The following is a 27,238-nucleotide window of genomic DNA, read 5'->3' as shown; positions in this document are numbered from 1 at the left end:
GAAGCCCGTGTTCTCACAGGGCTTACAAATGGTATGGTGAAGAGAAATACTAAAACCATACATGAGTGCTCAGTTCATTGTATTTGTCTGTGTTTGCTTGACATTATAGTGTTTTCAACACATATATTCTTACTGGCAACTCAAAACATACCATTGACATAGATTCTGTCTCATTATATTTTACAGTGAAGGAAGTGGAGATGGGGGCAAATCATTTTGCTAGAGATGTGCTGTGTATATGGTAGGGATAGAAGCCGTAGGTACGGATAAAAGAATCAAGCTGCGTCCCTAAGTTCAGTTCCTCCCCCTCTTTGCTGTGGACGTTTGGCTTCTCTGAGTTTTATAACAACTGCTCGGCTGGACATTTGCTTCTTCTCTACCTTCCTTCTTTGAGTATTCCACTAACTTTACGAATCTTAGAAAATGCAGCAGTGCCTTTGTTCCATCACAAATGTCATCAGCCTGAAACCATCCTGTTTAGGTCCACCCAATTCCAACAGGGATTACTAAGTGCTGTTCAAGTCCTCTCTTCACATTGCTTGGACAGCTCCTCTTCCCTGCTCCTGTGAAGGAAATATGCAGGCACTTTTGCCACAGGGATCTCCAGCGCTCATCTGAAGGGGATGCAGGTGTCGTGTGAACATTCATGCAGCCACTGGCAAATTAGGCATTACTGACAGATAACCTGTGCACTGCCATCTGTTGCCACCACTGACTAGAGAAACACTCAGTATCATAGATCCCAATTGGAAGAGTTCCTCCTTTCGCTTGGGTAGATTTTCCAATGCAAATGTAAGGTAATAGAGACTGAAAACTGAGAACACAGAAGTACAAGGAGATAGTGAACTTGTTTTTTGGCTCATTTGTTGAAATAGCATGACATACACTGAAATAGTGCCCCTTTCCTCCATTTACCAAGCAGATTTGTATCAGTGGTGCTCCAGGGCCAATCTGCACACAAAGGTCACGTTGTGTGAAGTCCTGTGTTACTAGAAGCCATGCGCAACAGAATTCACTGACTTTCATTTTGGAGAGACTCAGTGGATTGGTGGATTTCCATAGCATGCATTTCCTTTTGAAGTAGTGGAACACAGTGAAAATGTCTAAGTGTACTGGTACAGTATTATACTGGAAGATGTAGTAACAAAAGTCTTAGTTTGCATTTATACAGTATGCTGAATATATCTACTTTTAATCTGAAGAGATTACCAAGTGAAAAGGAAAGGCTTAAAAGAAACAGTATGTGCTCTCACTAGTCCTGGGCTTTTGGTGAGGGTAAGGCAATCCTGTAGCTTTTGAGCCCTGCCCATTGGTGTTCACGTAGGATGAAGTTCCTGGAAAAAGGAGGAACTCTGATAGAATGTGGGACTAGCTTGAAATCTGGTATGCACTCAATCCTCACCAGGGAATGGAACTTATGTTAGGCTAGCCTTGTTTCCTTCTGTAAAATGGGAATCATAACACTTGCCTAATACAATGATGTGATGTGTCAATGAGAAAGAGGGGCAAGTGTTGGGCCAAGTGGGCCAAGCTACTGTTCGAGATGCCTGACTCCTACAGTAGAGTGCCTGAGTCTGGGTCCCAGCTCTGCTCCAAATCCCAGCTTCCTGGCAATGCACATCCTGAGAGGAGACAGGTCGTGACTGAAATACTTAGCTCCATGCCACCCACCGATAGGCCTGACTTGAGTTCACAGCTGCTGGCCTCATCCTGGCTCCATCTCAGTTACTGAATTAAACACAGTTACATAGATGCAAACACATATAGGAGCATAACAAAGATGATGACATAATTAAAGCCAAATGTCTGTCAGAGCCATTTAATTACAAACTGTTACCTAGAACTGTATTAAATTACATTTAATTACAAACTGTTACCTAGAACTGAACTTTGTCTTGCTTTCAAAAACAACTGAAGAAACAAAAAATGATAGGTATCTTCATAACAGGTAAGTATAAACAAAAAAAAAGTAGAAATAACAATTTCGGGTAACACTGTAATCAGGCAACAATATTCATGATTTTAAAGTAAGAGAGGCTAGTGTGATGGTTCCCTTGACTAATCCTCCACCTTGCAGTTCTGGCATCACATATGGGTGCTGGTTCATGTCCCGGCTGCTCTGCTTCTAATCCACCTCACTACTTATGGCCTGGGAAAGCAGTGGAAGGTCATACAAGTCCTTGGGTACGATACCTCCATGGGAGACCCGGAGGAAGCTCCTGGCGTCAGACGGGCTACACTTCTGCTGCCCCCATAGTTGCTGCCCTTTGGAGTGAATCAGCTTTCTCTCTCTTTCTCTGTGTAATCTGCCTTTCCAATTAAAAAAAACCCATTAAATCTTTTAAAAGAAGAAAGTAAGAAAAATAAGACAATCTACAATGAAAAGAAGATCCACAAGATCTAGCCATGACAAGCATTCACGCAGCAAATGACATAGCAGCCTTACCCATACAGCAGCAGCACAAAGGGAAAATACAGAGACAAGAGGACAGCGTTTATAAAAAAGGAGATTTTACTTTCCTTTTCTTGATTCAAGACAGATAAAGAGGGAAAGTAAGTAAGGCTAGGAATCTGCATGTGCCACAGTTAGAGGGCTGTTCCATGCAGCAAGACAGTCCTTGACTGTCTTTTCCAATGAGTTTGGAGGGATAAGCAGAAATACTTTTTTCAAATGACTGTGGAGAATTTATACATTTTATCATAGCAAAATCTATAATAAGTTGTAAAAGCAGAATGGACAGTCATATTTTGTCTAATTAGATTGAATTTGAAAAATTGAGAATGGATGAATTAAAAACTTACATCTTGGAAATGTAAACAAAACAAAACAAAACTCTGTTAAATGATTCATGAGTCACATGAAACTCAAAACAAAAAATTTTCCATATTGGTACATAATGTGTGGCACACATTACCCAATGAAACATGCACGTCAGGTGCAGTGTGTTCACACACATAAGAGATTCTTTTCTAAGAAAACTAAAGATGATTCAGTAACAGCTTTCAAAAATACCTAAGCTCACTAGGAGAGAACAATGATTCATTTCTCCCTTTTCTAAAGAATATGACAGACGCTTCAATTAAGTCATGCCATTGCTTTCATTAACAGAGGGATGTGTTTGCAGTCATCAACTAACACGTGCTCTCAGAATTAAGCTCATCCAACAAGAGGAAACTGAAATCCAGAGTGTGTCCCCTCATTCGGATCTGTGTGGGACACAACAGTTGGTCCCTGAGCCTTCTCTCTCTCCTCCTTCCCCACCCCTAAAATTGTATATTCATTTGAGAGGAGAGAGGGCATTGCTATGTGCCTTTTCACTTCCCAAATGCCTGCAATGGCAGGGCCTGGGCAGGACAGAAGTCAGGAATCAAGAACTCATCTAAGTTTTTCCCGTGGAAGGCAGGAACCCAACCCCTTGAACCGTCACCACTGTCTCCATGATCTACATGAACAGGAAATATGAATCAAGAACATACAGCGTGCCACCTTGCGATGCAGCCTTCCTAACCAGTTTCTTCACTGCTAGCACAAACCTAAACCTGTCTCCTTCTGCTCCTGCATTGTGGGGTCTCCTCCTACAAAGGGCAAAAGGATTAGAATATCCCTAAAACAACACGCAGAAGGTGTAAGGAGTGTGGAATTTATTTATTTTTTTTTTTTAGTTTTAAGCATGCCCTTTGAAGCATATTCTGACTTGATGTTTGTTTTTCACAGACCCCCCTGTCAACTCTTGGTGTAGCACTGAAATTTCATAACTATTCAATAACCAAGAAAAGTGTAAAAGGGTGCGAGCACGGATGGTGGGAAATTAACGAACACATGTAAGTGATTCCCATATGTGAAGCATCTGATGAAGGCTTCATGGCTTGGGTTTCTTGTCCCCCAGAGAATCTGCACTTTGTTATGTACAGAGAAGGACCTTAAAAGGTACGGGAGTTAGTAACTGCTTAAGGAAACTCAGCTCTGTATGACTGAAGAAGGATTCATACCCATGGTTAGGAATCCTATGCCACCTGCTGTATGCTGCTGGGCTATTGATGTGAATAATCGACACTTTACAAAAGTAATTGGCAGATAGTTTTCAGATCCTCGAGCTACAGGGAAAATAATATACAGGGATCTAATGATATTAAAATTAGAGGCCAGATCTCAGCAGCAGGAGAGCCAGATTGGCCAGCTGGATCTTAAGGTTTTGGAATGGGCAAAGTTAATCAGAAAAGAAAGCCAGAGAAATCTAGGCGCTTGGGTTTCTGGACCCAACCTAGGAATTCTTGACTCAGCTTTTCCTTTGTTGTTGCTTACTTGCTTCAAAAGCTGTACTTGACATTCAGCTGAATTCAAATACACAGGAGGTCCTGTCTTGCCAGCCAAACACATTCCCAGGTGAGCTTCAGAGAATTCCATGAGGTTAAAAGATCTGGGCTGCTTTTCCTTGTAGAAACCTTCCTCTCCTAAGCACTCTTTCTCAACAGGCTGCCTCCAGGTCCTCCTTTATACAGACAAGTGGCTTTAGCTTCACTGGAACAGGCCCTGTCACATTTGAAAGTGCCCTTGGATCCATTGTTAAAATACAGTCTGTATTCCTTTGGGGAATATAATTGAATCAAAGGTTTATTGTATAAGGGTCAGGAGACGTTAGTTCAAATTCCAACCCTGTTGTTTAGTAGCTCTCTTAAGTAGGACACATTCTTGGGCCTCTTTGGTTTTCAGTCTTTATGCATTTAAAAATTTTTTTCCAAGATATAATTAATCTATTTGTAAGGCACAGTGTCAAGAGAGAAAGAAAAGGCAGAAAGAAGGGAGAGAAGAGCCAGGAACTGTTTCTGGCTTTTGCACAGGGCTGCCAGAAATGCAAGCCCTTACACTTCATTTACTCTTTCCCAGGTACTTTAGCAAGGAGCTGGGTCACATGTATAAAGCCTGAACTGAAACCAGCATTCTACTGTAGGATGTGGGCATTTCAAGCAGTTGCTTAATTAGCTGTACAGCAACACTGGCCTCAGTTTTCACTTATAAAACTTATTTGCTTATTTGAAAGGCAGAGAAACAGTAAGACAAAGGTAGATTGAGATTCTCCTTCCACTGATTCACTACCCAAATGCCCTCAACAGCCAGGGCTGGGTCAGGCAGAAAGAACTGGAAAGTAAATTCAGGTCTCAGGAATTTGAGTCACCATATGCTGCTCCTAGGGGCAGAAAGCTGAATTGGGAATGGAAATGGTTCTTGAAGTAAAGCACTTAGAGATGGCATATGGACATCCTAAGTGCACTGCACCCTCACCCCCAAACTCCACCATGACTTTCAGCCTCCATAGTAAGGGTTTTTATTTATTTTGTTAGAATTTAATTAAATTGTGTATACTACACGTTAAAAAACATTAGCCGTTATTAACATGAATAGTAAGAATGCTTTGGGCATCACATCAGCTGGATAAAGAGGATAGAATGCACCCAAGCCTTTCATAGTGCTGCCAAAATTAAATTTAAAATCCAATTAAAATAGAGATCCAGAAAACAAACCATTACAAATCTTCTGTGAGATTGTCAGATGATAATAGGCCCATACTTTGAAAATGGGGTACTATTTTTCTCCTAATTAGTAAAAGCAGCAGCCCAGGGTGCAGTGTGCCAATGTGGAGACAGGGCCTCCTCCCAAGCAATACCAGGAAAGCTTTCTAAACAGTTTCCCTGAAGGGAACTACTTGAAGTTAAGTGGCTGGAATCCACTTAGATTCTTTAAAAGCTGATGGTACTCCCGGGAGTTAAAATGCCAAACTTTCCCCATTATCAGTTCCTTTCATCTAAAAAGGAAAGGCTCTAATTGAACTTATCACATCTTGCTGAGAAGTTAGCCTAAGGGCCTTGTGTTAGGAGCAGAAGGAGGAGTGTAAATGAATGCTGAGTGGAGGAGGCCCAATTCCCTCAGGTCTTTCAGAGAACAGTTCTGTGGGAAGCTAAGATATAGTGTAAGCAGTGTATCCACCTTACAGGTGTGGACCACTTTCACCTTCTTTAGCTGTGCTGGCAAGTCCTGCAGGTTAGCGTCAGGCTAACATGTGTCCAAATGCTGCTATTTGGACTTCGGAAAGTCACTTCTTTACATCTCCCTTCCCTTACTGGCCCTCTGTGTGTCCATGTAAACTAGCTTTTGGTGGGATTTCCCCAATCTCACTGTTAACATTTTTATCATCAGGCCCACTGCAAGCTATCTTTAAACCTAGCCCTAACCTAGATGCAGAAGATCCTTTCCCACTAAATTCCCCTTAATATATCCATGGCAGTCCTCCTGGAAATGAAATTCCAAACCATAGTGTATTGAGTAAAAATAATAATCTTGAGTTACAGACGACACAATCATGATTTTAGAGCATGGTTCTGATCTCAGTGTATCCAACAGGGGTAGACTCTGACCCCTTAAAGTCAGATTTCCTTTCAGTTGCCTCTTGCTCAGGTTCTGGCTTAGGCACTGCTTCCACAGGTTCTGGCTTAGGCACTGCTTCCACTTGCCAAGTGACCACATACATCTGTTACCTCTTTTTTGTACTTCAAGGACTGGTCTCTCAGCCCATCTGTTCCTGTACTTCAAACAGTTGTAAATGTCTTTCTGAATAACAGTGAATGCTTTCCTCCTTGAAGCCTTGAAATCATCAATGATGTGCATGCCTGAAGGCCAGTGTCTGATCCATGGAATCTGAGTGCTTTGGGGGCCTAGCATGATTGACATTCACAGGTTCCAGTGGAATCCCTGGGTTCCTCATGCCTTGAGTTCCATGAAATTTTCACTTATCATCTGCCAACAGCATGCTAATATTCCATGTTGCACTAACCACAATGCTCATGTTGAAAGCATGAACAAAAGGGCAGTTTCTCAGGACAATACTGGGAAATCAGAGTAGAGGACTTTAGGTGACAAGGCGAAAAAACAAAACAAAACACAGAGAGAGAGAGAGAGAGAGCAGTGAAATATTGTTAACAGATATTACTTCTTTGAAATGTGCCAAGGATGAGCACTGACACCTTGGATGCACTTTGGATTTCAACTTAGCTTGAATAATGCTGTTGTCCTTTGCTTTTATGTTGCTGGAATTCTTGGCATATTTTCAGCATGAATTAATGAATTTCACTCTGCTATTAGAGAGGCTTGTGGGACAAAGCCTTTTTACACACACACACACACACACACAGAGAAGAGGGTACTGGGAGGACTCAATCTACATTTCTTCAGATTCTAAGTGCTGGTGAGAAAAGCAACAGGTTAATGGCACTGTTGTTCTACTCAGCAGAAGAACCAATTAAGGCAGCCTTCCCCAAGTGGCAATCAGAATATAGACTGGATAGTTGCCATTAGCTCTGCTGTAGGGACCTGTACCCAAATGAAACCCAAATGACCAGAGTTAGTGAATTCACTGCCAACAGGGACACCATTGACAATCCACATCTTCCCTGTCTGCAGGTATTGTGGCTTCTACATGGATCACCAGACCATCTTCCGAGTGCCCAGCCCTCTGGTGCACATTCAGCTCCGGGGTAGTTCAGGGCTTTCAGACAAGCCACTTCTGGTGGAATACGGCAGTTACAACATCAGCCAACGTAAGTCTACGGATCAACTGTTTTTAAGCTTTTAAGCAGCTAATTAATACCTACATAGAGCTACTTTATAACTCAGGCTTTGAGGATGGGAATGAACAGTGTTTAATACATGCTATTTTGTTGCATATATTATTCTTATGATAAATTCGTTTTTATGAAGGTCTTCATAACGATATCATGGGAAAGCTATGCCTGGATGTCAAACTTTTTTGCATGCAAATAAGTTTATTTTCATTTGTTTGTCCATGAAATTTTGTATACACAATAAAGATCAAATACAAATAACATAAAATAAGTGATATATAAAATTGTACATTTTTGTAATATTTTAAATTATAAGAGAAATAATATAACTTTTTGATATTATCAATTTATAGTTGAAAATTAATTTTTCACATCATTCCTGAAATATAGGAGGAATCATTTCCTGGTTTTGTTGTTCTTTATGGTAGCTGTCACATTGTGAATGTGATGGTTATAGCGACAGTATTTTCAAGACTAATTATTGTGATTTTATCCTGTGATACACGGAGAAAAATGGTCAAGAGAATCCAAATACTACTACCTAGAATGTTGAACTTAAAGTTCACACTGAAAATTGCTAAATTAGTAGCCAGGAAGTGGTCAGCAGAAGGGAAGTCATTAGCACTGTGGAGAGCAGATAATGACTTGCTGAGGAAATTCTATATTGGCTTTAACTTTAAAAAAAAAAATGGGAGAGGTGAGCTAAGAGAGTGAATTAAGAGCTAAAATGTAGTCCAAGTCCCCCATGTAAGTGGCAGGAAGACAATTACGGGAGAATCACAACTACCTCCCAGGGTCTAAACCAGTAGGAAGCTACAGTCAGAAACTGGAGGTAGGCGTGAACCTGGGTCCTTGGATGTAGAATGCTTGTGCTTCAGAGGGTGTCTTCACTGTCAGGCCAACACCTGTCTCCCCTTTTCCTTCTATTCCTGTCCACCTTCCCATGGCATGTCCACTCTGTCATGTGACGCTGAGACTGTGGTTGAACTGCTAAAGCATGCTCCCATTGTTTTGCACAGTGGATGAAAACGTAGTCTTTCTGGAACATTTATCTGTAAGCTCAAGATTAATGACCCAAATCCAGTCAGGGAGCCATTTCCTTGGTTGACATGGAAAGAATGATGGTCAATGCGATAAGAGTCAGGAGCTCTGAGCTTTGAAACCAGTCAGTAATCTCACTATTTTCCACTTGATAAAATCAGAATTTATAATGTATTTTGGAACAGGAATCACTTGAAATCTGATTAAAGGCATGTGCAATTTTACATCTGACCACAGAAAATTCAGAAATACCTGGAATCCCTTTATAATTTCATAAGGGAGCCTAAAGATACACCTTCCCGGGGCCCGGCGCGGTGGCACAAGTGGTTAAGGTCCTCGCCTTGCACGCCCGGGATCCCATATGGGCACCGGTTCTATCCCGGAAGCCCCCGCTTCCCATCCAGCTCCCTGCCTGTGGCCTGGGAAAGCAGTCAAGGACAGCCCAAAGCTTTGGGACCCTGCACCCGCGTGGGAGACCCGGAAGAGGCTCCTGGCTTCGGATTGTGCTCACTTAGGGAGTGAATCATCGGATGGAAGATCTTCCTCTCTGTCTCTCCTCTCTGTATATCCGCCTTTCCAATAAAAATAATAATAATAATAAATCTTTTAAAAAAAAGATACACCTTCCTCCACCACCTTAAGAATGTCTGGATACTCCTATGGGTCTCACTGTTTTTACATTTTGCCAGCCGGTGCTAATGGCATAGAACCGAGCCAAGGCTGTGGAGGCAGCAGTCCACTTGTGCATATGAGTTGAATGCAATGCTCACTTAGAGTTTTTGTGGACTCAATTTGCTTTTGCCCTTCAGCTTTTAAATTGTACTTTTTTTTTTTTCTTTTAACTACCTGCAGCATTGATTGGATGGAGAAGTGATACAATTACTACTGCCACCTTGCCAATTTTCCAAGCACCTAGCACTTTTGATTTCTTTGCTAATGTGATCTGCTGATTTTTAGGGACCTCCCCAAGACGTTCTCTTTTTTGTTGTCTGTAGCTTGTCCTGTCGGATCTTTTAGATGCTCCTCCGGTTTGTGTGTCCCTCAGGCCCAGCGCTGTGATGGAGTTAATGACTGCTTGGATGAAAGTGACGAACTTTTCTGTGGTAGGTATTCAAGCTTTTAAAATGAATTTCTTACAAACAACTTCTCAGGGCCATGGTTGTTGGTGTTGTATATCCTGTCGGGGTAGTTGTTATTCATTGCTGTATAACAAATGATCCTAAAACCTAATGACTGGAAAACCATCCTTTATTTTTCATCATGGCTCCCTGGGTTAGCTGGGGGTAACTGATCTGGGTTGGATTCAGCTGGGTGGCTCTGCTTCCAGCATTGTGTCCTCGTAATTTTTCCTAGGTTGGGAACATGTCTACTCTTTGTGCCACTTGTTTTTTTTTTTTTTTAAAGATTTATTTTTATTATTTTTTCATTGGAAAGGCAGATATACAGAGGGGAGAGACAGAGAGGAAGATCTTCTGTCCGATGATTCACTCCCCAAGTGAGCGCAACGGGCCGATACTATGCCGGTCCGAAGCCAGGAGCCTCCTCCAGGTCTCCCACGCTGGTGCAGGGTCCCAAAGCTTTGGGCCGTCCTCGACTGCTTTCCCGGGCCACAGGCAGGGAGCTGGAAGGGAAGCGGGGCTGCCGGGATTAGAACCAGCGCCCATATGGGATCCCGGGCGTGCAAGGCAAGGACCTTTAACCACTTGCGCCACCGCGCTGGGCCCGCCACTTGTTTTGATTTAGCCAGGGATTAGTCATGGTAGTGATGGGAGAGAAGGAGGGATAGGCAGAAACCCTTGACCCTTCTTAAGACCTCGACTTAGACTTGACACACCATCCTTGCAGGCAGCACAGTTGAGGTCTTTAAAAAGCAGGGGAATTTCCTCTGCATACTTTGGAACCATTGCAAGAGTTGAATACATAATAATACCCTCGGGAGCAATGATCTGTGACTAATAACGTAATGAGCCACTATCTTTTAAAAAGTCTATTTGGAAGTACAGGTTCTCAGACCAGAAACAAGCTTAGAATGTGCAGAGTAGCGAATCCCTTTGGCCTGCCTGCTTATGGAGTCCAGGTCTTTGTGAATTAAATGTTTTCGTCTGTGGGTTTGTGTTTTTAACCTGCATATTTTGCACAGATATCTCTGTTTTATTGAAGATTCTCTGTCTGTGTTTTCATTACTATTTTCCCCTCATTCATGAGTCTGTCTGCTGTTGTAGTGAAGAATGTGGGAAGAATTGTTCATTACCTGAGGTGGAAGTATTGACAACACTTTCTCCTACAGATCCAGCAGCTTTAATGCAAATATAATTGTAATGATGCTGTTATTTAATCTTTTTCTCTCTAGCATCTTTTTGACAAACCAAAACAAATCTATCTTACTTTATAGTCTATTGTTCATTTAAATCCAAAGTCTCATATATTTTTTTAAAAAGTACTGATCATTCATTGATTACAGAAAGTTTTTACTTCTTAAAAAAAGGTTTATTTAATTGGAAAGTCAGATATACAAAGAGGAGGAGAGACAGAGAGGAAGATCTTTTGTCCAATGATTCACTCCCCAAGCGACCACAACAGCTGGAGCTAAGCTGAGCTGAAGCCAGGAACTTCTTCCAGGTCTCCCACACACAGGTGCACGATCCCAAGACTTTGAGTCATCCTCAACTGCTTTCCCAGGCCACAAGCAGAGAGCTGGATGGGAAGTGGGACTGCCGGGATTAGAACTGGCAATCATATGGGTTCCCGGAACATGCAAGATGAAGACTTTTGTTGCTAGGCTACTGCACTGAGCCCTTTTCCTTTTTTTTTTTTTTTGCAGAGAGGAAAGACAAAGAGAATTCAAATGCTGGTTTATTCCCAGGTGACTGCAATGACTGCTCCAAAGCCAAGAGCAAGACCTTCTTCCGGGTTTCCCACATGGGTGCAGAGTGCAAAGGCTTTGAGCCATCCTCTGCTGCCTTCCCAGGCCGGAAGCAAGAAGCTGAATGGGAAGTGGAACAGCTGGAACATGAACCAGTGCCTATATGGGGTGCTGGCACTTACACTTAGAGGATTAACCACATGAGCCATTATGTTAGCTCCATGAGCTTTTTACTTACTATTTTTTAAATTTTAGTTTTTCATGTTACAGTTCCATAGGTTCAACAATTTCTCTTTCCACCCTCCCCAAACATCCTTCCCACTCCACCTCCTTATATTATGACAATAGTGCAGTCCTTCAGCAACAGCCACAAGTCATGGAGCTATTTTCAAACATTGCTTTGCTCTTCTCTGCTGCTCCAAGTGTAAGTGAACACTGTTACTTTATCATAAGGACTGTTTTGGGTCCATCTGATTTCTCATTGTGCTCTTGGAGACCTAATGAACTGTGCCAGGGAAACAACATCCTTCCCCGACCCTCACATGACAGAATAAGATAACAGAGACCCCTGGGAACACAGGACCAGATTACCAACCTGTAACTTCTCACGAACTAGCAATGCCTGAGGAATTCTGCCTTCTGGAAGTGCTTGACAATATTCTGTGCCTGCCCTTGGCCTAAAAGCATTTCACAAGTATTTCATGGAGGAGAAATATGACTAACTTCCATTAGCAATTCCTAACTCTAAAAATGACTCTGTCATGATAAAAATAGCTTTAAAAAGAGTTTTTGTACATTTAGACCACAAGAATATTGTCCTTTAAGATATCACTCTTGTTAATTAATTCAAATACCTTTAGTGAGTACCTACTGTTTGTTCAGTGCTTGAGACACAGAAATGAAAACACAGAATCCCCAGTCTCAGGGCACTCCCACTTGGTTGAGGAAGACAGACTAGTTCAATTTAGAAAACATTTCATGATACTGATTTACCTTTTTTTTAAAAAAAAATTCGAGCCCAGCATGGTAGCCTAGTAGCTGAAGTCCTTACCTTGCACGTCCTAGGATCCCGTATGGGCACCGGTTCTAATCCCAGCTGCCCCACTTCACATCCAGCTCCCTGCTTGTGCCCTAGGAAAGCAGTTGAGGATGGCCCAAAGCCTTGGGACCCTGTACCTATGTGGAAGACCTGGAAGAAGCTCCTGGCTCCTGGCTTCAGCTCAGCTTAGCTCTGGCCATTGTGGTCACTTGGGGAGTGAATCATCACTGTCTTTCCTATTCTCTGTCTTTCCTCCTCTCTGTATATCTGCCTTTCCAATAAAAATAAACAAATCTTAAAAAAAATTTATTCAAGGCCAATGCAGTGGAAGACTAATCCTCTACCCTGTGGGCGTTTCCATCCCCTTTGTGTTCCAATTTGTGTCCTGGCTGCTCCATTTCCAGCCCAGCTCCCTGCCTGTGGCCTGGGAAAGCTGTAGAGGATGGCCAGAATCCTTGGGACCCTGTACCTACAGGGGAGACCTGGAGGAAGTGTCTGGCTCCTGGCTTTGAATCAGCTCAGCTTTGGCTTTGTGGCCACTTAGGGAGTGAACCAGCAGATGGAAGAACTTCTCGTTGTCTTTTCTTCTCTTTCTGTAAAAACAAACAACAAACGAACAAAAAACCACCAAAATCTGTATTTCAAATAAAAAGAAGTGTTTTTTAAAAAAATATAAAGTTTTGTTTATCTTATATGAATGTCAGTGACAGAGGGTGTTTCCATCTGTGTCAGGGGCCTGGAGTTCCATCTGGGTGCTGGGGTCAAGAGACATAGGTCATCTTCCATCCACTGCTTGTCTAAGCACATTAGCAGAGAGCTGGATTGGAAGTGGAGCATGCAGGACTCAAAGGGGTGCCTTCATGGGATGCTGGTTAGACAGGCTGCGCTCATTCTGCACAATCCTGGTCCCTGTCTTTTTGAAAGGAATTATTTTGGCATTTAGTTATGATAAGCAAGCACTTCACTAGAATTCACCACATTTATGCAAAAGCAAGACCAGGTATAACTAACTCAAATTCTAGGAATTATGTTAAAGTTTAAGCCTCTGCTTTTATTAAGGATCGTGTCAGTTTCAGTGAACATAATCACTTAGAAAATTTAAGTCAGTTTATTACTGATCTGCACATTTTGCATTGACACTGCTGTTCCTCAGAGAATCCCGATGATGCATGTCTCAGACTCATGGTATTTCTGCTTTTGCCTTTTTTTTATTTTCTCATTCTAGTGGCCCTTGGTTCTGTATGCAATGTCAGCTCCTCCAGGCAGCATGGCCCCTTAATCTGCGATGGCTTCAGGGACTGCGAGAATGGCCAGGACGAGCAAAACTGCACTCAGAGTGAGGAGGGATAGAGCTCTTCTAAAACAGAATCTAAAGACCTTTGCTGGATTAGGGCCATCAACTTATCCAGTTTTCCTAGACCTTTCCCAGTTTGACTCTTAGAAACCGCTTATCTCAGGAACTCTCCCCTCACCCCCCAGTCCCAGACAAAACAGTTGGTTGCTCTAGTGGGGTTTCATTGGGTTGTGTGCTTGTGTGTACATTCCTATGGGAATATCAGTAGTTTCATTGTGTACATTCTTTTAACACTACTCAAGGTTGTAAGTACTGAAGACCTGATAAAAAGGAATTTGCCAGATTCCATGATGAACATGCTGTGTTAGCCCTTGCAGAAACACAAATCTTTAGGCTGTGAACACATATGCTCTAATTCAAAAGGTCTGTGCAGCTGTCTTTTCCCTAAAGCTATACAGTGGTTGAGAGTGATAGTGATATTTGCTGAAACATTGTCTTGGATAACATGACAAAGTAATAACAAAGAGGCAATGGCTAACTTCCTTTGACTTTCACAGTAAATGGAAGGAGAGACAATTGCTTTATGCTAGGCAGGTGTGCCCACGTGCTTGCCTTTCAATGGCTCTGTCCAGGTGAATGGGCAGCTTAATGTATGGCTGCTCATTTCTCCCTGATGCTTGTCCCAGAGCAGTAAATAGCATTTTCATGGATAAACTGTCCTTGGCAAATTCAGTGTCATTCGTGAATATTTGCTTATGGCTAGGAAAAATGGTTTCTTTTTTCTCTGTTAATTTTTAGGCATCCCATGCAATAATAGAACTTTTAAGTGTGGCAATGATATTTGCTTTAGGAAACAAAATGCAAAATGTGATGGGACAGTGGACTGTCCAGATGGAAGTGATGAAGAAGGCTGCAGTGAGTAACAATTTGCTTCTTCTATTTCCTGTACTCCCATCTTTAGTCTACGCATCTTCTGTGTTTAATGTTTATTTGAAAGGCAGAATGACATACAGAAGGAAAGTGTCAGAAAGATTTCATCTGCTGGTTCACTTTCCAAGCACTGGCAATGGCCAAGGCTGGGCCAGGCTGAAGGCAGGGGCATGGGAGTCCATCTGAGTTTTCTATGTGGGTAGAAGTGATTTAAGAACCTGAGACATCATCTACTACCTCCCGGGCACGTTAACAGGCATAAGATTGGAAGTAGTGTACTTGGGACCTGAACTGGAGCTCTGATATGGGATATGGGCTTTCCAGGCCATGGCTCTACCCTCTGCATGGCCATACTCACTCCCTCCTAGCCTTGCTCCTTTTTGATGCAGAGTTTACAACAAAGTCCAGGGAGGAATAGTAAGTGTTGCTGAACAGAATATTAAATTGTTTCTCAGAAATAAAAACTTAGGAGTTTTATTTCCTTGTTTTCTAACAAAAAGCAGTAATGCCCTCCTAACTTCTAACAATACTATTCAGAGAATGTCTGCTATTGCAGACATTTTAGGAGTGAACCAGCAGTTGGGATCTTTCTCTTCTTTCCTTCGCCCTTTACATTCACAAATAGAATTTCTTAAATGTCCGTGACAGAAGAAATAGTTATCATAATGCAGTAGATGACAGTTAATTCTGCCTCACGTTACACACAAGATAGAATACTGGTTCTTTCTTCAACTGAGACCCTGTAATTGCAATCTACCTTATATTGTTATAGGTCACATGGCTTCTAATTGACCATGTAGCAATATGTTAATTATATATCTTATCAGTATCGCTTATACTGAAAACCTACTGCTCTGAATAATCTTTCTTAGTAGATTTGATTTGTTTCCCAAATGCTCCCTCTCAGATCAGCACAACCTTTAAGAGCTTCTCAATTCTGTAACAGTTAGTCCTTCTCTTTTCCTGTCTCCCTAGCAACCTAAATTCGTGGACTGTTGTTTCTGTCAAGCAGTCCACCTGCTCCCATGTATCCTGCTCCCGCTCCCATGCATTATTTTTTTTTTAAAGATTTATTTTATTTTTATTGGAAAGGCAGATATACAGAGAGGAGAGACAGAGAGGAAGATCTTCCCTCCGATGATTCACTCCCCAAGTGAGCGCAACGGGCCGATACTATGCCGATCCGAAGCCAGGAGCCTCTTCCGGGTCTCCCACGCGGGTGCAGGGTCCCAAAGCTTTGGGCCGTCCTCGACTGCTTTCCCGGGCCACAGGCAGGGAGCTGGATGGGAATCAGGGCTGCCGGGATTAGAACCGGCGCCCATATGGGATCCCAGCGGGCATGCAAGGCGAGGACCTTAACCACTGCGCCACCGTGCCGGGCCCGCTCCCATGCATTATTGCATGGAGACAGCCTACATCAGAGCAGGTTTCAGGAAGAAGGAAAGAGGGATTTGTAGATGCTGGATTCAGACAGATCCACATACCTTCTGTCCTCTAGATATGCGGGATATTTCAAATTGCTTACCGGATGAGTTGGTTTCCAACTCAGCACACAACTTGATTTAATCTTGAGATCTTTCCAGTCTGCCTTTACATCATGTGACATTTTCCTTTACTAAAGGCTGCAGCAGGGGCTCCTCTACCCTCCACCGCATTGTTGGCGGCACTGACACCCTGGAGGGAGGCTGGCCATGGCAAGTCAGCCTCCACTTTATCGGAACTGCTTACTGTGGTGCCTCAGTCATCTCCAGGGAGTGGCTTCTCTCTGCAGCCCACTGTTTCCACGGAAACAGGTAAGGCATCCCAATCCTTACTTTCAGGTGAACTCTGTGACCATAGGCCTTCCATCTGCCCTCAAGCTGTTGGAGACAGTGAACAATTTAATTATTTTGTGTTGGTGTTTTTGACACCAGTTCATACAAACCTTTTTCCCCCCCCCCTTTGGTGATGGAGTGGTTAGGTATTTTTTATTAAAAAAAGAAGAAGAAGAAGAATTTGACGAGAACATCAGGAATGAATAGGTTTTACTAGGCTGAGAAAACAATGCTTAAAACACGGAGGGACTGAGTCTATGGAAATGTGTGGAGAACATGGAAAAGAGTAGGCACTGGTACGTGACTTGAGCAGGGGATTGCTACAAGGATTGGCATCTTGAAAGACCCGTGAGTAGTGGCACTGGAAGGGCTATGTCTGCTTTTGCCAATGGAATTCTAGTGGGACAGATGCTTTTTTAGTTAAAGACAACACAAAAGCTCATAATCTCCCATAAAACTTATCTGTATTTGAAATCTACTAGATCTTAGATATAGAGCTACCTTCATTCACTTCTCATTCTGGATTTATAAAAGATTTTTTTTTATTTGAAAGGTAGAGTTATAGACATACACACGCACAGGGAGAGAGAGACAAGAAGGAGAGCGTGAGGCCTTCTATCTGCTGATTCACTTCCAAAATGACCACATTGATCCCAGGCTGAGCCCAGGCCAAAACCAGGAGCCAGCACCTTCTTCCAGGTCACTCACATGAGTGCAGGGGCTCCAACAGTTGGACTACCTTCCACTGCTTTCCCAGGTATGTTAGCAGTGAGCTGGATTAGAAGTGAATCAGCTGAAATGTGGATCAGTCACCATATGAGAAGCTGCTATTGCAGGTGGCAGCTAAACTTGCTATGCCACAGCACTACCCATTTCAATCATTTAAAAGAATATTTTTAAAACATTTTTAAAATATTTAAAAAAACATTTTAAGCAAGTTTTGCCATTCGAGTATTCATTTCTAGAAATGACATAATTCATGTTCATTACTGAAATAATGTCACCTTTGATCGTTTGGGTTAAGGTATTGTGACATTGCCCATAATGCTCTCACGGGTCTCCAGTGCATTGTGTGAGATGGGACTTCCATCTGTAGGTGATGCCCTTATTTTTCTTTGCAAGCTTTCACTTTCTTTATGCCCATATTTTACCTCTACCACTACTCCAGTGGAGGGGAAAGTCTCACAAGTTGGTGATAAGTCCCTGTGTGACTTGTTCAAGACTGTTGCCAGGCAGGGTGGGGATGTCAGGATTAGAGTTCTGGGAAGACTGTCATGAGATGGAACGGTTTGGTGAGCCCATGAGTGGTGATCTTGAGCAATTAGACTAGTGATCTATAAGACTCTGCAAATTTACAGAAAGAAATCTCGTTAAATTCTTGCTTGAAATGATTTGATTTCTAGTATTCTTTCAGTATTCTTATCTTTCCAGCTTGGTAGAAGTCTTGTTTGCATCTAGTGCAAATGTCAGCACAGGAAGAATGTAACAAATTAGTTCTGGTTATCAACATTCTTGATGTGTGTCTGGTTCATAAAATATCAGTGGCAGGAAAATATCCAAGCAACTCCCACGGACATTATTGAGGAGATTTCTGTAATATAGCTGTAACTTGCCCTCCGTGCTACAGCTTACTTCATCTTTGGTTTTACCAAGGGATCAGGAGGGATTCAGAGAACTTGTACTTCTGGCTATGTTCCTTGATAGAACCTGTGACTAACATCAGGCTAGTGGTAAACAGACCTTCCTCTTCTCAGCCCTCTTTCTATAGAGTTCCTGTTGCCAAATCACATATCGTTTTTCATGATACTAACTTTGTGCTACCTTTTCTAACAGGCTGTCAGATCCCACACCATGGACTGCTCATCTTGGGATGTATGTGCAGGGGAATGCCAAGTTTGTCTCCCCGGTGAGAAGAATTGTGGTCCATGAGTACTACAACAGCCAGACCTTTGACTATGACATTGCTTTGCTGCAGCTCAGTATCGCCTGGCCAGAGTCTCTGAAACAGCTCATTCAGCCAATATGCATTCCTCCTGCAGGCCAGAAAGTGCACAGTGGGGAGAAGTGCTGGGTGACTGGTTGGGGGAGAAGGCATGAAGCAGGTGAGTGTATGCATGAACAGTCATTTGCTTCTCCAAGTGTTGCTAACACCTGATGTGATGTTGTATTTGGGGTTTATAGAGAGGATTGGTGAATATTTGAGTTCCTGACCTCCCTACAAGGTTAAATTGGGGCAGAGTGTTATTATCCATGCTTTATGATGCTCTCCTCCTGATGTGAAAGATACAGGACTCACCTCAAAAAGGGGGAAAGGGATTGTGTGAGCAAGTCAGGATTGACTAGACAGTATCGCCCTTTTCTCTGTCTTTCTTTCGTTTTCTTTCTTTCTTTCTTTCTTTCTTTCTTTCTTTCTTTCTTTCTTTCTTTCTTTCTTCTCTTTCTTCTCTTTCTTCTCTTCCTCTCTTCCTCTCTTTCTCTCTTTCTTTTTCTTTCTTTCACCAAACAGAGATTTTCATCACACTATCATGGTCACAGAGGCCTACTGTTTCAAAAACTACATTTTACCTACAAAACATTACTGGCAGAACCAGCAATATACAAAACATATTCTCTCATTACCAGGGATGCTCTACATTCTGAAGGGCTTATTATTATTTTCTACCACAGAAAATCAATTCCTCGTTATGGTTAGGTTCCCATATTACCCAAAAGAATGATTCATTTTTATAAATGAAAAAGGGGCACCCAAGCCCAATATATCGTGCCAACTCTGACAACTGTGTGGAAGATACATTCTGCATCAAGACTACTGACAGTATGTGAGAACAGGGGCTTACATCCACCCTGCTCATGGCTCCCTAGGCTGCAAATTCAAGCTCAGCTGATGCACTAGCCTGTGACTAACATCAGGCCAGTGGCAAACAGACCTTTTACCTGGTCCACCTGTAAAGGATGCTGTTTTGCAGTTCCTCCAATCACAAATATCCTTCTCCATCTGTACAAGCACAGTGGGGTCTCAATTGATTGTCTCAGATTCTCTTGCAGTTGTTTCTAAGAGTTTAGGACAGAAGTAGAATCTATAATGTTTGGTTTTTATCCTAAAGGTTTATGTTGACACTTTCCAGAGATTTACTGTGGGCAGGTTCTTAAGTGTTCACTGCTCTTGTTTAGTTTTTGAAGTAATTTTGTTACCTCCAGTTTGGGCCTCCTGAGGTCTTGGGGTCCACTAAGGGAGGACAGCTAACTGTGTGAACACTTGTAACCTTCCTAACTTATTGTGCTCAGTGCATTATTACATGATCATATATCACAAAAGAAAAACTCTACCCAACCAACTTATCATGAGATCCTTTCTTGATAAGCATGAGTATATGTGTACATCTGATTGTTTTTCTGAATATGTTAGCCCAACTGGTTAAAAGTCAGTAAAAGGCCAAGCCATTGCATTTTTATGGTTCCCCAGAGACTTTTATAGGTCAATTATGCTGCTCCATTTAATGATCTTTCTCAAACAGTAAATATTGGTGTTGTCACTGACTTCTAGTCCTACTGGAAGCAATAGGAAGATGGTGAAGGAAGTTAGAGTGATGGCTTAGGTGGCTAAGACATACCTTGGGTCTGAATACTCCTGTGTGCAGTTGTGCAAATCCTTTAACCTGTGAAACTTCCATTTCTTCATCAGCAAACTAGGGCTCATGACAGAATTTCTGTCAGAATTGTTGTGAGGAAAAAAGACAGTCTATTGTGAGTTAAGTGTTCAAATGAAGCCCTGAATGAGTACAGTCACTGCCACTACCACACTTCAATGTGTTTTCCAGATAATAAAGGCTCCCCTATTTTGCAGCAAGCAGAGGTGGAAATCATTGATCAAACACTCTGTGTTTCCACCTACGGGATCATCACTTCACGGATGCTCTGTGCAGGTGTCATGTCAGGCAAGAGAGATGCTTGCAAAGTAAGTTGGCTCTCTTTCCCCTTGCCCAACAAGTTTTACTTTCCACCTAAGTGTCTTTCTGTTTAATCCACACAGATTTGGAAACAACCATTGCAAGTATTATGCTTAACTTCTCTGTGTTGCTGAGATAGCAATTATAATCCAACTGCTTAAGTTCAGGGTGAGATGGGGAAAGGACTCAGTTTTCTTGTTTTCATGTATTTTCCCCCAACTGAGAATAAAGTTAGCAGTCATCATTCTGCCATGATTTTCTTATAATCAGAAAGTAAAAAAAAAAATCCAAATACATGCATTTGCACATGGTATTTTTGAATCACTACCTGTTTCCCCAGCAGCAACCACTGAACTTCTGAAAATATTTACTCCTTCAATGGAAAATTGGCTGGGGGAGAAAGGAAGTGAATGGAACGATGACTTTTTTGCAGGCCACTTAGTAGCCACTCTGACTGTGGTCCAGTTGGAGGCCATGCTAGAGCAGCATCTTTCTGAGCCTGAGATCCTGATCTCTGCAAGTATCATAATGTAGCAGATAAGGAGGAGGACAGCAGGGGCCATTCTCACACCATAGGATCTTAACCATAATGCCACTAAAACTCGTCTTAGTATTGTAAGGACTTCTTTGAACTCTGATTTTGGGGCAAGCACTGTGCTAGACCCTTCACACAAATTCGTTAGCATTAGACCTTTTCCCTCATTTTACAGAGGGCTAAACTAGGCTATAGAGGTAAGAGTGTAACACAGGTGGAAATGTCTGAGCCAGGAGTAGAACCTGTGTCTCTTTAAGGCGATGACTCCTGAGCTTTGTATATTTATAGATTAGAGTTTGCACATTAAATTAATGTTAGTAGAATTGGTGCATTGATGATTAAAAAAAAAAGAAAGAAACCAATTTCCTAATGGTCAGAATTTACCTGACCAGATATAAAAGAGTAGAGTTGGGATACCAGGGACAATATAGATTGCTATCTTTTTACCTGGGCAAGTTACAACTCTTCCTTCCCATTGAGTAGGAAAATAAAGTCTAGACATTATACTCTAAATGGTTAACACTTACTTGGGATTATCTAAGTCTTTGTTTTGTAGAACAGAGCTAGCACAAGGGACTCTTCAGGTGAGAGTGATTTTTCTGTAATGATTCTCCATCCTCAACCATTGGTCCTTAGAATTACTTCACTTTTGGTAATAAACTGAAGTGCTTCTTGCCTGGAGCACATGCCAATGGTTGAGGCAGCAGGATCAGAGACAGAAGTTAACCTGCAAAGAACAATCACATCAACTAATGTTGTCATGATAAACACCCCCAAGGAATGCGTAACACATAACTAGTACTGAGTGAATGTTAGCCCTTGTTATCTCTGTTACCACTACGACTGACACTTATTTGTATGGAGGTATGTGGTTCTAATTTTCCTCTGGGTGATGCTTTTGCTGTTTTTGTTAGCTTAAATAATCAAGTTTTTGAGAATGAGTGTATTCTTTTGTTGTTGTTATAGCAAAAATAATTCTAAAATGGTATTAGCAATTTCACATTATTTCTTGATACTTCCACAAAGTTTAGTAATTAGTCAAGCAAAGACAAGTCAGATGGGATTCTCAAACACAGTACATTAGATGCATTAATGATGAACTTGAAGATCATGGACAAATGTGCTTGGTAATCACATTATATTTTTGTGTAGGGAGATTCGGGTGGACCCTTATCTTGCCGAAGAAAAAGTGATGGAAGATGGATTTTGACTGGCATTGTTAGCTGGGGATATGGATGTGGAAGACCAAGCTTTCCTGGTGTTTACACAAGGGTGTCAAACTTTGTTCCCTGGATTCATAAATATGTCCCTTCTCTTTTGTAATTTCATCAGTTGGATTATTAACTTTGAGTTATGTATTAGATTCTTTAAAAATAATGCAATAATTAACAACAGAAAGAGTTAACTGGAAATGTCAGAGTATACACACTTGACTTTTTTTAAAGGTCAATGAGTTTGTAGTCTATAAAAACTTCTTCATGCATATAGCTATATTCATTTCCAACCATCAAAAAGTGATTGGATTCAGGGATGAAAGAAATTTAATGTCATGAGCCAAGGCCCGAAAATAAAACAAGAAATGAGGGAGATGTTTCTTTATTATGTGTTTTTGTTTAAGGTGTACATGTTTATTAAGATGTAGGCAAATTCAATTTATGTATATGAGAAATTCCAAAAAATAAATAACTATCCTTTAGCATTTCTATAACATTGAGTGTGAAAACCTATCTCATTCACAGATACAAATAAATTCAGTTGTTGACAGGCGAAGTATCTGTTTTGTTTGTTTCCCTTTTTAAGATGTAATTCTGTTTATTGGAAAGGCAGATTTATAGACAGAAGGAGACACAGAAAGAAACATCGTGCATTTTCTGGTTCACTCTTCAAATTATCACAACGACCAGAGATGAGCCAACTTGAAGCCAGGAGCCAGGAGTCTCTCCCAGGTCTCGTACACAGGTGCAGGTTCTCAAGGCTTTAGGCCATCCTTGACTGCTTTCCCAGACTGGAAGCAGAGAGCTCGATGGGAAGAGGAGAAGTCGGGACACAAGCTGGTGCCCATGTGGGATCCTGGGGTTGCAGAGGAAGGATTAGCCAGTTGAGCTGTTGTGCTGGACCCATATTTTTTTTCTAATCAGATTTGTTCTAACCATGTCGCAAGGGACCTTCTTTATAGGACATGGGTAATATTGCTTACATGGAAATGAAAAAAAATCAAAATTGTGATAGTAATATTTATTAAAATAATGAAATGAAGCATGTGGTAGTTGGGTTGAAAGCATATACAAGAATAGTCAAGGAAATGTTGGTAATAGTGACCTATATGAAATGCAAAGGAACTTGTGGATGATTGTCATGAAAGTGAAAATTTTCAGAATTATTACATAGCTTTGATTCTTTTATAAAACCACAATGGTCAAGACTTTCTTTTACTTATGTATTAAGGTTTTGTATTTGTATTTGTTTGTGTTTTTTGGCTTGTTTTTTTTTTTTTTTTTTTTTTGAAAGGCAAAGTGACAGAAAGGGAGAGACAGAGAATGAGAATTAGAGATCTTCCAATTGTTGGCTTACTCCCAAGGCGTTCAATCCTCAAATGTCTACCAGGGCTGAATTTGGGACTGGCTGAAGGAGGGAGCCAGAAACTCCACCCAGCTCTCTCAACTGACTGGCAGGAGTCCAAGAACTCGGGCATCGCCAGGGTGTGTGTTAGTAAGAAGCTGGATCAGAAGGTGGAGGTGGGACTTATCACAGGCATCCAATATGGGATGTGGGTGTCCCAATCAGTGGTTTACTCCACTGTGGCATAACACTTGTCTTTATACTTTGCTTTTAGGCTCTTATCATACCTTATATGATTGTAAGCCTATAGAGAATAGCTGAAATGTCATAGTTCTTGATTTATTTTTCTTGATTTAGAGTGTTTTTGCTTGATCTTTTTTAAAAAAGAAAACATTTGGTTTTCAGAAAAATTTTTATTGTAAAAGCAGATTTGCGGAGAGAAGAGATACAGAGAAAGAGATCATCCTTTTGTTGGTTCACTCCCCAAGTGACCGCAATGGCTGGAGCTGAGCCAGTCTGAAGCCAGGAACCAGGAGCTTCTTCTGGGTTTACCACCTGGGTGCAGGGTGCCGAGGCTTAGGGCCATCCTTGACTGCTTTTCTGGGCCATAAGCATGGAGCTGGTTGAGAAATGGAGCAGCCAGGACATGAACCTGTGCCTGTATGGGATCCATTTGCATGCAAGGCAAGGAGTTTAGCCACTAGGTTATCACACCAGGCCCTGTACTTGATCTTGGAATATCTTCTTATTAACAGAGGCCAGAATTAACAGAAGAAAAGAGCAGGAGAATATATTTGCTTTCTTGAGACAAAGTCAAAGGAGTAATAACAATATAAATAGGGACTAAAATCATTCATACAACTTAAGAAAATCTTCAGGCAATAGCAAAAGGAGAAAGAGCGAAACATATCATTTCCATCATCAAATAAAAAAGTTGAAATGTGGGTATGATTTCCTCTTTAATAATGAGTATTTTCCAATTTGCAGAAGGTGTTTTGATTTGGGAAAACACTTGTTGGGGCTAGTGTGGTGGAGCATCAGGCCAAACCACTGTTTGTGACACCCACCTCTCATTTAAGTGCCGACTACGCCTGATTCTGAGCCAGCTTCCTGTTAATACACCCTGGGAGGCAGCAGAGATGATGATTCCAATGCTTGGGCCTCTGTCACCTACATGTGAAGTGTAGATGGAGTTTCTGGCTCCTGACTCCCAGCATTGGTTTGGCCCGTCTGTTGTGAGCATTTGGGGGGTGGGGTGAGTCAGTAGATGGAAGAGCTCTCTCTTTCTCTCTAACCTCTCTCAAGTAGATGTAAATACATAAACATTAAACAAATTTCCTAAGATTGAGACTGAGATACTTTAATGATAACTCTCTGAAAGGTCACAAAGATTGCAATTAACTCCTTACGGGATAGTGCCATTCACAGAGCCTTGGTGTGTCAGTGAATTCACAAGGGAGGTCTTAGCTACCGGTCCACCATAGAGAAGAGCAAACCAATGGTTCCTACAACCTAGAGTTATTTTGTCTGTAATGGCTCTGTCCTACATTTAGGTGAATTTTACTTTTTGCAAGATGGTCATTTAGAAGCTTAGCTATTCATAAAATACACAAAACCTTTGTATATTTGTGTGTGTGTGTGTGTGTGTGTGTGTGTGTGTGTGTGTGTGTGTTCTAATGGAGGGGTAGCACAAGGCTATCATGACTTGTCAGATTCTTTGCACGGAAGTTTTCATATCACACAAGTGTATTACTGCTGTAAGTCCTTGCTGGTGGCGATGTGAGTATGCCATGCACCTCAGTGCTGGGCTGGGGAAATATTTGAGAAAAACCAACCTAACCTACATGGATATTTTATGACAAGATGCTTTTAGAACCCTAATGATGTGGGAACATGTACTTCCCTGTTGTCCAGGTGTGAACTGGGGCAAATTCCAAGACTGGTTGGGTTAGCAGAGCAGGATAATGGTCTCTATACATCAAGACAGTAAGAATATGTCAGAAACATCATGAACCAACCATTTCTCATCTTCTGCTTCACTCGTCTGAATGACTGACCTGATGGTTGAGATTCAGAGTAGTACTGCTTGGCAGATGACACCACACAGCCACAAACTGTTGTGTTTTCTAGAAACATAGACCTTTTGGAAGGTAATGTGGTGATTTAGGGCACTGGTGATGGTACTTTGATGATGTTACTCTATTTTTTAATTTATGTGGTAAGCATGTGGACAGTTATTGGTTTATAAAAGACATGAAGGAAGAAGAGTGAGGACTATGATAAGAAAAGCAGAATCAGTCAACAAATCGTAGCAGCAGATATGTTTTAATTTTCAAATGTTATTTGCATTTGACTTTTTGGGCAACCTGAACAACTGAGTCAAAGCTAATTACAAATTATATTAATTTTTTGTGAAATAATACTATATTCTAAAAGATTCTCCTACAGCAGTAAATTCTGGAGAAACTGCAAATGTATGTATCTTGGGAAAGTTTGGTTCCACACAAATGCTTAGCTTTTATCAAGAATTATTTGCTCTAAACCCAGTTGTGTTTCCAGTGAGAAATGCTTATTTCTTACTCATTCTGAATCCTAGGCTTGGAATCAAACTGATGGGATATAAGAAGTCCTCAGGCAGGCATCAGGGCACTCCCAGGCATCGTAGGCCAGCAGTCTGGAGCTTACGAAATCTGCAATTGTCAGGAGCAGGTTGCAAATCAGAAATTAAGTAGTTCAGGCACCATTGGGAGGTGTCTGTGATGAAAAGATATGAGAGGTCAGGAAGAAACATGAATATTGAAAGAAAGCACAGACTCAAGCACATGGTAGCCAAGTGCTGGTACTGGATGCTAAGAGTTGTGTGAAGGGGGTGGTAGTTACTCAGTTACTTAGATTTGTGGAAGGTAAAGTAACATTGCTAAAATTCTGCTCTTGTTCATGCACAAGGTGAAATGCTTTAATTACTTCATTTAATCATCCTACTGGGTAGGAATCATTTCACAGTGAAAAAAGCAGCAAATAAATGTCAAACAACTTGCCCAAGAACATACAGAAAGAGTCTAACTTCTCTGGCAATCAAAAATCAAACTCCTTCCACTGTACCATAGGGACAAAGATTAGGCAAATGGAATTCTGGAAGTACATCCAAGTATTGATAAGAGATTACACAAATCTGGCTATATTATACTCAAAACTTACTAGATGTTGTTTAGAGTGTGTTTGTGACAGAGCAGTTGCTTTTTTGATTCTCTGCAAAAATGAAGCAAGCCTTAGCTTCTTCTGCTGGAGAAACTTGGAAGAGAGCCACATCTGATGCGAAAGGGAATCTCCCATTGAGCTCCTATGGCCACATGACAGAACTATGAGAAAAGTTGTCTGGGCATTGGGTAAAGTGAGTTGCTGGGTTCCACAGACCATGCTGATTTTCTGCCAGTTTGCCAACTCCTGTGACTACAGATTCTTTTAGGAGTCTAAAAAAGGCCAGGGGCCACCAGGCCTGGGGTCTCATCATTCCTCTCTGACTCCCTAAACTCATGTGTCTTTATTTTTGAGCGACAATAGTAATATTTTTATTTGGTATTCCGAACATAATAAATTTTCAT

The 27,238-nt window shown here is 41.5% G+C and overlaps 1 protein-coding gene across 2 annotated transcripts in view; it reads left to right on the top strand.

The window, feature by feature from the left end:
• TMPRSS7 (transmembrane serine protease 7) overlaps positions 1-22,464 on the top strand; it is a 40,565-nt gene extending 18,101 nt beyond the window's left edge. The window contains exons 7-15 of one of the 2 annotated variants that reach the window (XM_040980828.1): positions 3,716-3,822; positions 7,454-7,590; positions 9,651-9,758; positions 13,783-13,893; positions 14,650-14,766; positions 16,403-16,574; positions 18,429-18,697; positions 20,414-20,550; positions 22,230-22,464. In XM_040980828.1, coding sequence (XP_040836762.1) covers positions 3,716-3,822; positions 7,454-7,590; positions 9,651-9,758; positions 13,783-13,893; positions 14,650-14,766; positions 16,403-16,574; positions 18,429-18,697; positions 20,414-20,550; positions 22,230-22,400 — 1,329 coding nt within the window. In that variant the 3' untranslated portion in view covers positions 22,401-22,464. The remainder of the gene's footprint in view (positions 1-3,715; positions 3,823-7,453; positions 7,591-9,650; positions 9,759-13,782; positions 13,894-14,649; positions 14,767-16,402; positions 16,575-18,428; positions 18,698-20,413; positions 20,551-22,229) is intronic. The other variant, XM_040980827.1, reaches the window with a different exon arrangement.
• The last annotated feature ends 4,774 nt before the right edge of the window (positions 22,465-27,238 follow it).

This window comes from Ochotona curzoniae, unplaced genomic scaffold (assembly GCF_017591425.1).
Source record: "Ochotona curzoniae isolate NIBS_2020 unplaced genomic scaffold, NIBS_Ocur_1.0 contig_3498, whole genome shotgun sequence".
NCBI lineage: Eukaryota > Metazoa > Chordata > Mammalia > Lagomorpha > Ochotonidae > Ochotona > Ochotona curzoniae.
This window is presented reverse-complemented; position numbering and strand designations above follow the sequence as displayed.